The 18,615-nt window shown below is 43.5% G+C and overlaps 1 protein-coding gene across 2 annotated transcripts in view; it reads right to left on the reverse strand.

Annotated features, from left to right (window-relative positions):
- The window catches only part of CTTN (cortactin), a 211,206-nt gene that overhangs the window by 25,114 nt on the left and 167,477 nt on the right, over positions 1–18,615 (reverse strand). For both annotated transcript variants that reach the window (XM_086959558.1, XM_086959559.1), the window contains one exon: positions 17,306–17,454. In XM_086959558.1, coding sequence (XP_086815684.1) covers positions 17,306–17,454 — 149 coding nt within the window. The remainder of the gene's footprint in view (positions 1–17,305; positions 17,455–18,615) is intronic.

Below are 18,615 nucleotides of genomic sequence, written 5' to 3' on the forward strand. Positions count from 1 at the left end.
TTTAAGGAGGTGTTTAGTGAAAACCTGGGAGTGCTAAAGAACTACATGCATGAAATTACTCTTAAAGATGGGGCTGTTCCTGTAATACATAAAACCCGATCTATTCCACTTCGCATGAGGGAGCCATTGGAAAGGGAGTTGGAAAAGCTAGGTCAGCCAAGGGGTCATCATGGAAATTGAAAGCTCGGCATAGTTGGCTCCAGTCGTCATCACGACCAAGGATGGAGGAAGGAACATAAGGCTCTGTGTGGATTTGAGAGACTTAAAAGCCAACATCCTAGTGGACAGATATCCCCTCCAGAGAATTGGAGAGATGTTGAGCACCATACAGGGGGCGAAATATTTTAATGTCTTGGACCTGTCCTCGGCCTATTATCAAATAAGGCTACATCCGGAGTCTCAATCACTGACTGCCTTCACAACCCCGTTTGGAAATTTTAAATTTCTGCTGATACCTTTTGGCTTGGCATCCGCAGCTGCAGCCTTTCAACAGGTAATGCAGCACATTCTCAAAGACTGCATAAAAACAATGTGCTTCCAGGATAATATCCTGATTTATGGTGCTGATGAAAAAGAGCACAATGACATCATCAAAGGAGTTTGAGAGACTTAAAGGAGTTGGTTTCACCACAAGAGTGAGCAAATGTAGGTTAGGGGTGAGTTCAGTGGACTATCTGGGTCACACCATCTCTAAAGAGGGCATCAAATCGAAGTGTGATCTGGTCAATGCGGTGAGAGATGCTCCCACTCCCACCAACAAAGAAGATGTTGTGTCATTTCTAGGATTGGCTGAATACATGGCGAAATTCATCAAGGATTTTGTCACTATGTCACATCCTTTGAGAGAGTTCGTAAAAAAAGGATAGCATTTTCAGCTGGTTAAAGGAACAAGAGATGGCTTTCAAAAAAATAAAAGCGATCATACAGGCACCTTTCATAGGAAAATGTAATCCAGAAAGACATTATAATTTCCACGGATGCCAGCAACAAAGGGATTGGAGCCACTTTAGCACAGAGGGTGGAGAAAGAAATAAAGGTGGTAGCTTTGCGTCAAGAACGCTCACCTGTCCTGAAGCAAACTATTCAGCCGTGGAAAAAGAGGCCTTAGCCGTCTACTGGACCATCAAGCATTTCAAATATTATGTGTGGGGTGTTCAATTCGGAAGTGCATACAGATCACAAGCCTTTGGTGCCATTGTTCACTAAAAAAAACATGGAGAACATGCCCCCACGCATAGCTAAATGGGTATTAGGCCTACAAGGCTAAAATTTCAGAGCGGTGTACATACCAGGACAACAAAACAAAGTGGCGGATTTCCTATCGAGGGCTCCCATCTGCAGAGAAACGGAGGAGGAGAAGGTCGAAGATAAAATTTTGGAAGTGAGCTTGGCAGCAGTGGCGAAAGATAGTTGGGAAACACATATGGAACAAGATGAAATTTTGAAAAAAGTGAAAATATATATTGTGTCCGGATGGCCGAACAAATGTAAGGAGCTTGAAAGTGAATTTCAACCATATTGGAATGTCAGGGATGATCTTTCGGTGGAAGGGAAATTCATCCTAAAATCAGGAAAACTGGTTCCACCGGAGGGGATGAGTAATCAAGTGATTGAGCTGGCCCATGAAGGTCACTTGGGACGCAGTCTTAGCAAAGCAAGATTACGTGCCGATTATTGGTTCCCAGCAATGGATCGTGAAATGGAGTACAAAGTACGTGATTGTTATGCTTGCAGCTTAAGCGACAAATCTAAACTGACAAAACAAGCACCACTGATCCCGGTGGAAGTTCTGAAGGTACCCTGGGACAAGCTCGGCTTCGACATTGCGGGCCCCATTCACGGAAAAGGTCCTCAGGACTGGTTCTTGTTGGTGTTAATTGATTATTACTCCAACTGGATAACTCACAAGGTGGTACACAATATCAACAAAAAGTCTTTGATTCACTTCTTAAAGGAGGTGTTTATGAGAGAAGGCATTCCTACAACGTTGGTAACGGACAACGGCATACAACTAGTCTCTGAGGAGATGAAAGAGTTTCTAAAGGACTGCTCGATTACCCATGTCCGAACACCATTATATTGCCCTAAGGCAAATGGGAAAGTGGAAAGAGCGAACGGCATGTTGAAAGATTGCATAAATGTGGCAAGCAAATCAGGAAAAAACGTGGAGGACGCTATCATGGACATGCTATGGGCGTATCATACCACTCCTAATGCCACAACGGGGCACTTACCCTTTGAGCTATTGAGAAGAAGAAAGGCGGGATCAAAGTTATCTCGCAACTGGATGGGCAAGAATATAAATGTGGAGATTGATCAGGAGGAAACAAGAAAGTAGAACGAAAACAAACAAAATAAATACAAAGAATGGTACGACAAGAAATGGGGTGCAAAGGAGAGGGACCTCAGGGAAGGACAGAGTGTGTACATCAAGAAACCCGACAAACTAGGGAAAAGCGGAGACAAATTCTATGCCCTGGGGAAAATTTATGAGGTGAAGAGCAACATAGTAGTCATGGAAGATGGGAAAATGTGGAGTCAGGACAAGGTGGTACCGGTCACAGTTACAGACAACAAACTAGGTGCAGGCAGATCAGAGGTAGGGGACAGTAGGCTGGATAGCGGGCAGAGGAGGGAGAGCTTTAGACAAAGAACCTCTCCGTACTGGCACAGACAGTACAGCATGAGTTGAGATTATTCCACAGTGGGGCGGATAGCAAGTTCTGTAAAATAAAAAATAGTTGTAAGTTTTAATCTGTAACCTTGCCAGTTGGATGGGTCTTCTGCGCAAGACCGTACTGTTTTTACTATCATCCCTCTAGGAGATGTTCTGTTTCCAGTTAACTTGTTCTTCACTCCTCCCCCTTCCTCTGTTTTCCTTACCGCCCTACATCTTTGTCATTGTGCCATTTCACCCTTATCTCTACTGTTCCGTTCACCCTAGGGAGGATGGTGTGTTGTAACTTCCCCCATTGGTTCACCCCTCCCATACTCAACCCTCTCCCTTCATCTTATTTGGTATACCCCGCACACTCCTGTGAAGGCTGTGATAGAATGTTGACAGCCTACGCTGAGAGCGAGACTTACGACAAGCTGGGGACCCCTTTACTTTCTAATACTTCAATAAATACGTTATGAACTATATGGTTTGGACCCCGATTACTACAGGTTCTTCAAGCCTGCAGTCACACCTTCCCTCCTTGAGTTGGTGTAGACACATTTCTGCTGGCTTTCCGCTCCTCAAGTCGACGGTGAACCGATCACCCTTCAGAGTATTGCATACTATATCAGTAATACACACACTCTTTGGCTGATTCGCTTTCAAGCGTGCACCCCACATTCCAGTAACACCTCTACTTCTATTCATATTATCGGTGATACGCACACCATTCTGTGGGTCACAAGATGTTGCAGTGACACGCACACTTCTTATATATTCAAGAGAAGCCCCTTTCACAAAATAACAATTAAGTGGATTTGTTCTTTGATATGGTGTCGCCAGCAGCAGCTCTAGCATTCCTTTTCAATCTTCTTTTACATTTTTCTACTCCTCTTTCTTCTTTGGCATTTATTATGGCTGCCGCCAACATGGCCCAATGACCACTGTTTATTAATGTGTGGGGAACCCAACAAACTGGAAAGAATGGGTAAAAATATTTGAATCCTACTTAATGGCAATGGAGGGGGGGTGGGAGGAGGGGGGAGGGGGAATTCAGCCCCACAAGGAAATAATGTTTTACCTCACAATCTGGGTACTCAAGGTAGGAAAATATTTGACACTTTACCAGATTCCATACAAGGTCGCAATGCCGATAGTTATTAAGATTGCTAAGCAAAAAAACACGTCAGAGGATTCACTCTTTCCCTTATTCTTATTAAGATGAAATTAATTAGTTTAATCTCGCCTCCAAAATGAGGTATGCACCCCAGTGCTGTTTGAATACAGAGTAGAGAGAAAGTGGAAAAGTTTGTCACTTCGGAGGCAGTGAAAAAGTGGAGTGGAACTTATGGAGTTATCGACGAACATCTTAAAGGAATCACAACAATTGAACTATGTGACAGCCATGTCTGGATTTGCATCATTTTTAACAAAATAAACGGTTTATCATCATGCATTTCAGCTAACAGTTATGGACTTTTTATTGCAGTTAGCATACATTGCGAGGACTTTAATGTGGGACACAGTTAATGAGGGCAATGGTTCTGGTTTTTAGTTAGCATGTGTATATTTTATTTGAGAAGGGGTAAAGCACCAGCGAAGGTGTTTTGATTATTTTAGGGAAACACTGCAGAATGCAGGGTGGGACTTTGGGTTTTTTAGAAAAGTTTTCGTTAGAATGAAGCACTCTTTTCGGGAAGGGGTCACGTGATCTTGCAGGTGTTAATAATCATTCAGTTTACGAGGGGGAATATAATCAGAATCTTCAACTAGAGCCAAGGATTGCCAAAAACCAGGAGACCAGCACGAGGAGATTAAGCTGCTGGTTGTAGCGTTAGTCAAGAGACCCCTGACAAAGAGCCACACAGGCTCGAAATGCATTGGCGTGAATATGTATATTCCAAGAAATGATTGACCTCAACGTGTTGTTGTACGTAGCCTGGACAGGCATACAGACTTAAATAAAGAATTTTTTAGCGCAATCACATAGTCTCCGCAGTGATAAGAATAGAGTACAAGCTTGGAAGAATGAAGGTTTTAATACTGGTATCGTGTGTTGACTATGGACTACTTGGATAAATTGTTACATTGCAGGAGTTTATCCTATATTGGCAGTGCGACAGTTTGGAGTGCAAGGAAAGTGCTCCTTTTTTGGACTACTTCAGATAATTATTAAGATGACATAAGATCTCCCTACTGAAACTTAACTTACACTTTGGAGAGAAGATCAGCATTGTCTTGCTCATGTTTGCGAAACAAATATAGCAAGAAAATGTGGTTCAGATTCTAGAGCAACCCAGAGGGATTGGAAAGAGGACATGGATTGGTGCGTGCAGGTGGAGCGGTTTGTCTATGAGAGTAGGGAGTGCCCTCACAAGTGGTCCAAAATCTGGGGAAGCTGGAATACAGATAGAGGGATGTTGCGTCCGCCCGTTCGGGCAACCACTCGGCTGGAAGTGGAGTGACTCCGTGGCAAGTGGTGTCACCCATGCCCTACCAATTATTATTCTGCATTTTTTGAGGATGTATGTAAATGACTGTTTATCATGGATGTATAGCTACAATTGCCCATCTATGAGAATTAAACTGCTGCGATTCTGCTTTCTGCCTATAATAAAGAGAGTTATAAAAAAAAAATTGAACATTGTCAAGTGAACTATGTGAATTCGGAGTTCTCAATAACTCCCTCATACGAAGTCAGCTGGTAAGATGTACCAACAATTGTAAATGACTAGAGAAGTTACTGCAAAGGCAACCTAACCTTCACAGTGCTATTGAGTTTGCAAAATCCAGAGCATACCGCTATGTGCATCGAAGAAATGAAGTCTCCTGCCCATAAGGACTCTGAGCAGGTATCAGAGATTGCCAACCTTTCGATTGATGATACAGTATGCAGAGTAAAAGCGTACAGTGGTCCCCATCAGATCAAGATAGTAAGCCAATTGAGTTAATAATCCTCGAGCGAGTGGCAGATTGAGGGGGGCAACTAAATGCATGCATGAATTTACTTACTCTCTTTATCTGGTGGAGTGGCATAATCCGTGCCTTTGGCATTTGCAAACTTGTGCGCAGTGTGAACCACCAGAGACTCTGTTGGCAGCAGTCCCAGGATGTAGGATGGGTCAGTGGGTGAGGGTTTGAATTTTTTCCCCACCCTGGGTGTTACAATTCTGGCCTTCATTGGCGCTCTAAAAGAGACAGACTGGAGCATGCCCTTAAGCATGGGCAGAAAGTGAACAGTACGCTGAATAGCAGACAGTGTCTTGATTGATGTCTAGGTCGAATTTGGGGTAGGTGAGGTCTCTAAGGATGACCTTATGGTAAAAGGTGGGGGCAAGTGGAGGGGAGGGTTTGTATGAGTAGAGAGGTGGATCCATGTCACTGAGAAATCAGTGCAGTCGTCTCACAGGTCATTTCTAGGTTTAGGATTGTATGGGTCCCTCGTACAGATCTATAAGGTACAAGGGGCAGGCCCCTATTTAAGATGTGTGGAGAACTCTCTAGCAGAGGAGGCAAAAGGTGACCTGTGTGGTAGAGGTGGAGTAGGAAGAGGAGGAACAGGAGGCGGAGGATCAGTGGGGTCAAAGTGAGCTTGTACCCCTGACCTAGTGTAATCTGCTTATAAGGAAAGAAGGATCCAACGCAAGCGCCTCCTTAAAAGTCAATTTCCTCTCCATAGGAAGAGTACTCACACCCAGTCAAAAGATCTGGCTTTAATCCATCACCGTTCTTTAGCCCACTCTGCCACCCCAGTTCAGACATGGCTATATGAAAATCAGTCTGACCCTGTGCCTCATGTCTGCAGCCCGGCTTGCTTGAATCCAGTGGCAAAGTGAGCAGACTGCTGGAATGCCAGAAACCGGTCCTCGGAAGCTTGTTTCCAGTCCAGGGAAGTCATGGCTTGGCAGTTCGGGCTGGACTGTTCCCATGAGGGGAGGCAGAGTGGGCTAAAGAACGGTGATGGATTAAACCCAGATCTTTTGACTGGAGGAGAGTGTTTGATTGGTACAGATGCTCCGTCCATTACCACTACCTTTTTTACCGCTCTGTAAGTGCTGAGCATGGCCTGCAGGCAGTGGTGGGCTGAAAGCCTGTTTGGCTTCAGGGCGTGACACCCATTCCCCACTGGGGTGGTGGTCAGCCTGTGCACAACGGGTGGAAGAGAGGTTGTATCCACTGTTGAAGACTTGACACATTGATTTGCCTCCGGATATTGCAGCTCCTCTGTCTCCAACTAAGTGTAAGAGCTCGTGCTGAACTGGAGTAGCTGGCCTCCTGAGTGTCCTGCCTCAGGGCTCCTCCTTAACATCCCATTCCCTGAAAATGTCCCGGGTGCTGTGTTCCTGCTGTAACTAACACGGCTACGGGACACTAGCAATCATCATTTGTAGCGCCCGAACGCAAGAAAAGCAGCATTTTGTTTTCCCATTGGTAAAGATATTTTGCTCTTGGAGAGTTCTTTCAGAACACATATCTTTCTAGCTAACGAGACGTTCCCCGTTTTTTACTGTTTCGTACCCTGTTTTCTATATTTAGATCCATTTCATGTGAATGGAAGTTATATGGAAGTTTATATGAAGGGACACAGAAACTATTGAGCTAGATGTTGTAGGTTTATTGCAAGCAGCCTACGATAATTTTTTAACGGTAAGCATAGCTTAATGACTCTTGCCATATACTTTTCTAACCACAATTGCTATCTTTTACACACTGAGTATCCCTTCTTTTTATATTGTGAATCATGTGCTTTCACTCAGGAATTGTAACATGAAACTAATAAACAAGTGAAGCAATCAGTTGAAATATACACCAGATATCAATACCCGTTTACATGAACAACTTGACTGGCTAGCATCGAACAATTGGTTTGCGATTTTGGGGCACAACTACCTTTACTACCCGTAAGTCTTTTTTAGATTAATTGACACGATATGTACTATTTTATAAATCTTTTGTGCATTAATAGAAATATACTCGCTAGTACATCTGATAGTTTGCTTCTCCTTTCCCTTACTGTATTATCTTATGAATGACCATAATTGAGGGACAGAGAAGGATAAAGAAAGCGTGGTCCCTGTTTGGACCGATTCTAGGTAAGTGGCCCGGAGTTAAGAGACCTTGGCGTAAGGTTTGAATAGTGTGGATATAAGTTGCTATAATTTACTATGCACCTTTAAATACCCAATTTTCAAAGGTCTTGTATCCAAGAGTTGGCCCTTTTTGTTAACTGAAACACATCTCTATATTCAAAAGTACATGTGTTGATTGGGGACATCAGGCAATGACAGTTATATTAGATGTACCATTTCCGCCATATATGACTGTAGTTAATTACACTCTGAATGCATATCTAACCATCTAAGTAGATTGTGCTATTTTCAGATGTTGGGTAGAGACCACTAGAATAGGTACACCCCTAGTTTTTGCTATTAATGATTACACTGAATCTTAATCAGTAATCTTCATCTATTCTCCATGCTTGAGAAAATAAGTCATCTCACAGTTTATATTACTTTTTTGCTTTGTAGATATAATTTCTACTTAATTACAACTGCTCACATATAGTAATATTAGTTTTGTACCTTGTTTAGCACCATCTAATTTGCTATAACAAGTAGGGAGGGAGTGTCATTAAGGGACCTGTTTCGAATTGGTTGTACTAATGGTTTACTGAATTGTCATAATTAATATGCAACTTTTTGAATAAAAATGCCACTGATTTGTTTTTATTAATTTTGAAAAAACTATGTTTTTCAGACAGAATTTGTTGCTCCTGAAGAAGGCTTCTCTTGCAACGCCGAAACGCGCATCGGAAAATATTGATTGCCACTGTTTTATAATTTTTTATTAATTGACTGTATTGAATAGAAATTGTATAATTGGTCTTTTTTCTACTTTTTGTCTGATCTTATGTTGATTTAGTGTTTGGTTTTAACATGAATATTTGTATATCTATTAAATGAAACAAAGGTTTTTTTATAATGGTTTGCTTTTGAGGTTCCTTTATGTACCCACCTCCCACATTTCTTGCTAATATTATGCCATGATCTTTACACTTTCCTGCTGATGCTCTATTCTGCATCTAGCCAGCGGCATATTGAGTCAATACGTTAAGATGTTTTTTTAGCAGAAGGCAAGACAGGCTGAACAGGCAGCCGCGTCGTGATCCGACGCAAAGGCAGAGGTTGCACCTAGCACCGTTGAAAAAACGTAAATTCAAACTAGGCAGCAAGAAGGCCTCCTGGTTCAACGATGATCTTAAGAAATCTAAGAAACTATGTCGCTCCCTTGAGAAGGCCTGGAAAAATGACCCAAACACCAGCACCAAAGACGCCTTCAAAAACGCCACCCGTATACACCACCAACTGATCAGGAACGCCAAGAAAGCCGCTTTCAAGGACCGACTAGATAACAATGCCTACAACAGCAAGGAACTATTCAACATTGTCAAGCAATTTACCAACCCCTCAGCCAACTCCAACGACATCACCCCCTCTCAAGCCCTCTGCGACTCCCTAGCCTCATTCTTCCACAACAAGATTGCAGACATCCACAACAGCTTCGACAACTGACCTGAAGACCACCCCACCCAACCCTCTGCAGGACCCCCACGCCCCTTAAACATCCTCAACGACTGGAACCCAATCTCCACTGAGGACACCATCCGCCTGATGAACTACATCCACTCAGGATCCCCCACAGACCCATGCCCTCACCACATTTTTAACAAAGCAGACTCCATTATAGCACCACACCTCCGAGACGTCATCAACTGCTCCCTCAACTCCGCTATCTTCCCGGAAAGCTGGAAACATGCCGAACTCAGCGCCCTTCTGAAGAAACCCACAGCTGACCCCACCGAATTCAAAAACGACCGCCCTATCTCGCTCCTTCCTTTCCCGGCCAAAGTCATCGAGAAAGCTGTCAACAACCAGCTCGCCGCCTTCCTCGAAACCAACAAATCCCTCGACTCATCACAATCCGGCTTCCGTGCCAAACACAGCACTGAGACCGCACTCATCGCAGCAACTGACGACATTCGAACTCTGCTAGACAATGGAGATACAGTCGCCCTCATCCTCCTCGACCTCTCCGCAGCCTTTGACACAGTTTGTCATAGCACCTTAATACAACGCCTCAGAAACATCGGGGTCCAAGGAAAAGCACTGGAATGGATCACCTCATTCCTTGCCGGAAGAACTCAAAGAGTCCGCCTTCCACCATTCAAATCAGAAGCTACCGAAGTCATCTGCGGCGTGCCACAAGGATCTTCACTCAGTCCCACCCTCTTCAACGTATATATGAGCCCCCTCGCGACCATCGCACACCAACACAACCTCAACATCATCTCCTACGCTGATGACACTCAACTGATTCTATCACTCACCAAAGACCCAAATACCGCCAAAACCAACCTATATGAAGGAATGAAAGAAGTAGCCGAGTGGATGAAGTACAGCCGTCTAAAACTGAACTCCGACAAAACTGAAGTCCTCATCCTTGGCACCTCCCCCTCCGCCTGGGATGACTCTTGGTGGCCAGAGGCCCTTGGAAAAGCACCCATCCCGACGGACCACGCACGGAACTTAGGTGTTATCCTGGACTCCTCACTTTCTATGAACAGACAAGTCAATGCCGTCTCATCTTCTTGCTTCAATATTCTTCGCATGCTCAAAAAAACATTCCGCTGGATCCCCACCGAAACTAGAAAAACATTCACCCACGCACTGGTCACGAGCCGCCTGGACTACGGAAACACCCTATACGCCGGCACCACCGCAAAACTCCAGAAAAAACTCCAACGCATCCAGAACGCGTCAGCCAGACTCATACTAAACATCCCACGTAAAGACCACATCTCTGGACACCTGAAAAACCTCCACTGGCTCCCCGTTAACAAGAGGATTACTTTCCGCCTCCTAACTCACGCACACAAAGCACTCTACGAACTTGGACCCGAATGCCTCAACTCACGACTTTCCTTCTACACCCCCTCCCGCCACCTACGATCCTCCAACCAAGCCCTTGCAACTGTACCTCGCATCAACAAAACCACCATGGGAGGCAGATCCTTCTCCTACCTGGCAGCTAAAACCTGGAATTCACTTCCCACTCACCTTCGCCTCACTCAGAACCACCTTACATTCAGAAAGCAACTTAAAACCTGGATATTCGACAAATAACTCCCCACCCTCCTCAAGCGCCTTGAGACCCTCTGGGTATGTAACGCGCTATATAAATCTCTTGACTTGACTTGACATATTGAAAAGGAGTTATTTTTTGTCACTGATGTATTCATTGTTGTAGAGGACAAAATGGAAGAGTCTCCTCTTCCATTTTGTCAGGACCCACAAGGGGCAGGGCCCCGAAGAGAGGCATTGAGTGGAAACCCGGTTGCCCAGTCAAACTGACATCGCAACAAGGGTATACCGACCACTGATGTAAAAGTTTCCATGACAAAGTGAAACAGACCAAAGAAGTCCCACACCAAACACCATGAGGAATTGTACCAGACCTCGGTTAGTAACATGCCTGAACAACATGACAGAAAAAAAAAAATCCAACAATGGAGCCGTTGCCCATGGTCAATACCAGTCATTGGAGTCACTTTGCCACATGGCTCAAAAGACTTCTTCGTTGAAAAAAACCCAAGTAGCACACATTCAAGCTCAACACTAGATGGCAGGAGTAAGCAGAGCACGTGTATCTACAGCTACCCATGCCACATACAGACTTCTAACATCACTGCACCTCACAATGATCTTATGCAGGAATATAGCTCTTATTTTCAGGTCAGAACTCAAACACATAAGATAGAAAATTTAGATCTATCCCTCCCAATCAAGAGACAGTTGTAGGTCTCTTGTAGTGGAACACATCAGAAAAGAAGAGACTGCCTCACTGGCTATTTAACACAGAATTATTGAAAGCTGAAGCTACGTATCAATACGAAACATTACCAGATAAGTACGTTTGTACTGCCCAACGACATGGATAAATATCCACTCCCGGTAATATGCTAAAACTTAGCTAAACAAAGCAGAATCCTCCCTGAATAAGATTATTAAAAAAAGAAATGGGGGAAAGGGTAAATAAAGCAGTGACATAAGAAACAGTTATGAGGATACACAATAAAAGAAAGGCCTTTAGATTGTGTTTAGCAAGATCTATATACAGGCAAACTAGCAGTAAGGTTGGAAGCAAAAATCCATCTACAAATAGGTGGCTTATCTGAACTTACACCAGCTCGGATAGCATCCCAAACAGTACTATGTCCCCCAAGGAAATCATTGAAGTGGTTAGGTGTCTCAGAGTTGTAAAGGCCCCAGCCCGGGCAAGTTTGTTCTGGCATTCTTTAAAAAAATTTGCCCAGGACTGGTTAGGATAATTTTGAGGATATACAGCACAATTACTGATTTGGTAAAAGTCACTCCAATGTCAGAAGCGCACATACTGGTTTTCTAAAAAAGCAAAATAAAGATGATGTAGTGTGGCTAGTATCAGTCAATCCCTCTGATAAATAGCCAGGCGGAATTCATCACCAAAAGGCAGGTGGGAGACATCACTAAGAAGGTGAGCAACCACATAGTTGTAACAAAAAAAATATATATATATAAAATAAAATAAATGGAGGAACTACAGTGCTTGAATCAGCGTGGCAAGATGTAAGCTAATTATGTCAAAATTGTAACTCTTTGGAAATAAAATATCCCAAAATGAGGAAGCATGGCTAAATGCCAATTCCCTATTTATTTGGGGCCAAAATACAATTAAAATATAGAGGTTTACTCCTTGGATATTTCATTGAGAGCATACACAATGCTAACTTTTGTCCGCTACTAAGGGAAGTTCAGAAGGAACTCCAAAGATTGTCTACGCACTGCCATGGCACAAACATATCGCCTAAATAAAGATGACGACACTCACAAAAGTCTTATGTCTCTTACAGCAATAACTCTTTAAGCAGGCCCCTAAATCTGATACAGCTACAAAGAGCACGCCTTGTGGACTTGAAGGGAGAGAAGAAAAAGTGAATTGGCTTCAATCAAGTGTTGAAAAGGTAAAATGAATAAATTAAGTGTAGGGGTCCCTAATCTCACAGCATACCTCCGCCCGCACACTTAAACTACCTCCTTGAGCAGTTGAAGGCCGAAACCTAGTACCCCTGGTGCTTCACTGACTACATTCTTGCAGACAGCTATTTATGGGAGGCTCTTAGGAAAGACGTGGAATATACCCATCGATAACTTACTAGATTCCCACAATCAATAGAGCGACCATCTAAATATGGGCAGCCATAGGCGAACTCTTAGGTATTACATAGGATGCATTACCATTCATCCGGTTATTTGAGAACCCAGACTTTGGACCAGGAGAAGATACGGATGGTTTTAGACTATGGTGAGAACCCAGATGAATCAAGAATGGGATTCAGAAAAGGGGGTGGTGATGAACAGAGTGTCTGAATCAAGCAGACCACTCTTACCCAGTCCAAAGATCAGGGCTTGGTCCATCACCGTTATTTATCTCACTGCCCCATCCCAGCTCAGAACCTGGCTATATGCAAATCAGTCTGTCCCTGGCCCAGTGCATCATGGGAACAGGGCAGACTAAACTACCAAGCCAATTCTTCACCAGAATCAAGAATGGGGACACGTTAAAAAAAAAAAAACATCGAAAAATCTGAACATTTGAGCGAAAGATGACTAGCCTAGGAGAATACGAGCAGGTCAGAGGTGTACACATTTGACAGTGGGTACTGAAAAAAGGAATATGGGAAGCTGCCTCTCAGTCACTCGCCAATTTTGAAAATTTCTCCAGAAAATAAAATTAGGCGCATGGGGTCTCAAAAATGTATAAGGTACTCATGAAGGCAATAGAGACATGGAGATTCCTGTTCAACTCATCTATAAAATGTAGGTACGTATAAATTGGTCAAAGAAGCTAACAAGACGACTTTAGCCCAGAACAAATCCAAGGGCATTAGACATGTACATGCAAGAGAAGCAACTAGTAAAATACTAGATTGCTGCCACTAGACTAGATCCAGTCCTCCACAAGCCATAAAAGAAACTCAAGTAGTACTGCAGAGACTGTCATCATGCGGGAACGATCACGCATATACTCTGGGACTGCCTTAAATTCTGCTCCTGCTGAAAAGGGGTCATAAAAGTATTGGGAGTAGTTCGAGGAGTTTTGCTACGCGGAACATCCACGAAGTGACATAAAAACTCTGCGGAGTTCCGCAAGTGGCGGAGTGCATTGCAAACTGCCAATCGCGATAGTCTTCGTGACTCTCGGGTACCCGAGCAGCGGGTAACCGAGCAGCAGCTCCCGACTTACCGTTCGCTAGCGCCTTAGGGCAAAAACCTCAGCTGCACTACGAGGAGCAGAGTTTTCTGCACTCCGCGAAGCATGAAAAGCAGCAAACTCCACAAACTCAGCGAACAGAGTTCACCGCCCAGGCCTCACAAATACTCCCATTCCAGCAGGAAAGGGAAAAACTACCAATAACCACACACAGATGAAATGTAAAGGTAAGGTTCTGTTCTAGTTCGGATGCTTGGCCATAATCTGTTATGGGGCTTCAGCTGTCTAATGCATGGGTGACTGTTCCCCAAAGCCACACTGTTACTACACACTGGAATATGTGATAGGCAAGTGCCCTCGAGCGGTTGCCACCTTCTCAAGAGGAAGAGCTAAAGTTTGCTGGACAAAGTTCAGAACATTGAAGAATACCACAGATTCAGAATCAGATATTGGAATTCTGTGAGGCGGTTCATATTAGGGACAGTATGGTACCTCTTCATCAGGAACGCTATGGTAAACACATTCCACGATACCTACAAAGCTTGGAGGACTATTGTCAGACGCCGTCAAGGGTAAACGCGCCCCCTTGTCATGTGTCCTTGCAGGAACTTACCCCGAGGCGAGAGTCGGCGGAACTGACCCCGGAACTAGAAACCCAAGGCCGGTAAATAGAACATGAAGACAAAGGGAAGGTGGCATATCTGCAGGGAACGAGGAGGACGAGCAGGAGAGCCAGAACGAAGAATAAGCAGAGAAGACCCAGAGTCGAGTGGACGTAGCAGACGGCCCAGAAGGAGAATGTGAGTCATTGAGTCCTCTAGTAGGAGAGAAAGGGGTAGCGTGAACAAGGGAGGTAGGTGGTGAACGAATACCGGGGGTGGGATAGGGAGGGTCTAGGTGTTTAGCAGATAAGACCCACAAACCCTGAAATACCCTAAACCTCATGTCCCCTCATATGCACCAGAGACTTCCCCCCCCCCTCCTTTCCCTAATGTTGCGTCCCCTATGCCTTATAATTTCTGTATTACGCCTCCCCCTTTTTGCACATTCCTCCATTCCCCATTATCTTCACCCTCATATCACCGACTGGGTGTGATGACGGATAACGTTAGTCACTGAACTAAATAAGAAACAGCTGACTACTCATTCTTGTTTCTCCCTTCTGTATGAGCCTCCGCAAGCCCACCCCATTGTCAGGAGCCCCCTCGGGAGAAGACCAACCATCCGAAGAGACCACAGATGGCCAACAAGAAGGAGAGGAAACCCCCAAGGGAAAAGAGGACTCTTTCACCTAAACCATCAAGACAGTCTGTTATTATTAATAAACCCCCTAAGTTTGCACACTACATCCAGCCTCCGCGTCTGTATATCCAGCCCACACTCCCCCCTATGCTCACAAATTCTTAAAGAGCAAGCAGTTAGGATCAGTAAGTGGAAGGAGCGAGAAAACAGATTGGTTTGTTACACAACGCACCTCCCAACCAGACTAAAGCTTTCAGATAGTAACAGAACAGGAAAAGGTAAGAATAGCAAATACCACATGACCGGCAGCAACAAATTGGGAAAGTCGGGAATACACAAAGGATAGAACAACCAAGATAAAAAGATAAAAAACAGGAGAATCAAAACCTGAAGTGGACTATCTGTGAAGTGGCTTTAAAAAGGCAGCTACAAACCCCCAGGCAGGGAACTGCCATATTCGAGTTCAAGACAGAAGTAGCAGCAGCCAGAAGCCCACAAACACGCGAGAAGACCGGTCCAGGTGAAAGATTTCCCAGCCTGCAGCTGCGCACTTCATACAGAGTCTTCTGAGGTCCAGGTACCTCTGGACCCCACAAAGTACGGCAGTTCTCGGGCACCCAGGCAGCAAAGAACTCTAGGAGGCAACAAGTTTGTCCTAGAGATGGAGAGGATATCGCTTGTAATTCAGGTCGATGACTGGGGCTTTGAGAAAACTGTGATAGGACTTTACTTTAGTATTGAACAAGCGTTTAGATTCTTAAACACAAAGGAAGACTTTCCATGACTCTGGGACCATTTCTGAACTTCAAAAGTAAAAACTTACACAAGAAATGAATTTGAGAAAGCAAGGAAGGGGTTAATGAAAAGGGATGTTCTGTCTGTAATATCTTAAAATTAAAATGTATTCAAACCAAAACGATGTTCTATTGTTATAAGAAAAAAAACACAGCCAGCATACATTAGGATGATTGGTCTGACCATGATCACAATGTTGTCAGACTGGCTCAAGAATGCGGTTACATTTTATTAGCTACAGAGGTATGACAAAGTGCCATTCAGAAAGGGACACTGATGTATTATAAACCAAGCAGGAACTCCGAGAATGCTATGAATGTGACAGAGTAAAGACACCATACATTGGCAGCTGAAATAAAAACAGAGCCAGTTGAAATGACCCTCCGTGGAAGACTGAAGACTTGGCCTTTTCCCCACCAGCTGGTCATTATATTTTCCCGCAACCCCCTGATACAGGTCTCGGGGTGGACTTTCGAATTCTTCCCGACTCTCATCCCTCACGGTCTGCTATCTGTCGGCAACTAGCGCGGGGACACACCGGTGGTGTAACCATGCGCTCTATAAATGGATAAATAAATAAGTCCCGCGCATGGAGCCTAGGTGTGCTCCCTGCCGAATAGCACATAAGAAACTCCATATGGACATACCATTAGAGCCTCTCTGCTGTGAGATGTAAAGGTTTTAGACTGAACGGTGACAGGACCTACTTAAAACGAGTATATCTTATTATTTTCACCCCCACCCAACATTCAGTCATCAATATGCAATTAATTACAGCTGCCTCCCGCATACGGCTTCGTCCCATTCGTACTTTGTAGTTCACCTGGTGCTAGGAGTTGCATGCTTGGGAGCAAAACAGTATAGACTTGCCAACAAAGAGGTGTTTTAAGTTTGGGAGAATTCTTTAGTGTTTGTTAGAGTAGGGTGACTATACCGGTCTGTTCCCATGACATTTCCCCTGTCAAACACTTATCAAAGTATGAAGCCTAACAGGCAAGAAATAATAACATGGCTGTTATTGCAGCCAGAATTAGAAACAATGCATGTGTGAGATGGAGGTTCTTCTAGACCCTGCGGTCAGTGCACATGCTCACACTGATAACTTTCCCAATGTCATCAAAAGAACACCCCTGCCAAATAAGCTTCCAAATTTTCAAGAGCACGAGGAGAGGTAGTTCCATTTTGTTTAGTTGGAAGGAATAGAAGTAAGACACCAACTGCCTGCCTCAGGTAATGTAGATATATGGACTTCTTCCATAAAATAACTTGACTCCACTAGAAGATTCAAACGCTACTCACCTCAAGCTTCCTTCTGGCCTCTTCTTGTTCCTGTCGGTCCTTTGCCATCCTCTGAGCTCTTTCTGCGTCTGCCTTCTTTCGGTTCTCAGCTTCATTCTCCTTTGCAATATTTTCGAAGTTTGCCCTGAGGTTGCTCGTTTTATTGCTGACTGCAAGATACCATGGCAAAGAGAATCAAGATGCAGACTTCAATGAAGAAATATCTATACCATGCAATTACAGGGATAATATGCTTCCATGCTATGTCGTAGAGGAAGACAATTTAAATGCATTACCATGGGTTTCTATAAAATTGTGGAATAATTATTGTTAACTATAGTTTGATTCTTAAATAAATGTATAAACAATAATAAACAAATGAAACATATTGCCTCCCAATAAGGGTATAAAATATTCACTGTGGTATATAATGTGCAGTGGCCTATGAAAATCTGGCAACTTGCAAAACTGTCTTTGGAACAAGATTCTTCAAAAAAATGTGAAACATTTATTTTAACTAAAAAGTCTTAAAGAGATAATACTCCCTCTGAAAGTGTTTTAATAAAGCCTTCTTTTTGCTATATTGTTTTGGTACTTATTTGTGACCTTGTGAACATCTCAACGTTTGTTTCAGATTGAAAAAAAGAAAAAACTTATAATAATAAAAAAGCAAGTTGTAGAAAAATGCCTCTTTTCGCATGATCAACCTATTTTGTTTGTAAAATGATGCTGCTGTTTTTTTAAACACGTGTACTGTAACTCTGCTACCAGGTCCTAGTGTATTTGCTCTGACCACTAAAATATGTTGAAATCGATTCCACTCCGAATTGACATATTTAACTTACCTGCAGGTCCCTAGAATATGGTACAAAGAGCAGCCAAGACCTTGAAGTTAAATGTCACTAGTGGATGCAACATCCATTGTGCAACAGTGACAGTGTAAACATGAATTCAGGCCAACCCTTGTAGCTTGGCTGTGGAAATTTTAAATTGCAATTCGGACAAAATTAACCCTTTAAACAAGTCAACGCCTTCATTTTAAGTATTAATAAAGTCAGCCCTATGCAGGCCTTATATGCTCCAAGTTAGGATGCATGGTAATGAAAAGTAGGGCATGTAGTAATGTAATGTTACAGATGTCCTTACAGTGAAAAAGCCCCCAAAGCTATTTTCATTCTAGCAAGTCTGGCTGTTACACAAGAAAGCACTAGATTACATTAGTACATTTAAGAATGCTGATTTGGGAAAAGTATTAAAGAGAAGGTACTTTTTAGAAAGTTACTGGTTTTCCTTCCTAAAGCCTCTGGAGGACCATTTACATGAGCTAATAT

The sequence above is a fragment of the Lissotriton vulgaris genome, chromosome 2_2 (genome assembly GCF_964263255.1).
Source record: "Lissotriton vulgaris chromosome 2_2, aLisVul1.2, whole genome shotgun sequence".
NCBI lineage: Eukaryota > Metazoa > Chordata > Amphibia > Caudata > Salamandridae > Lissotriton > Lissotriton vulgaris.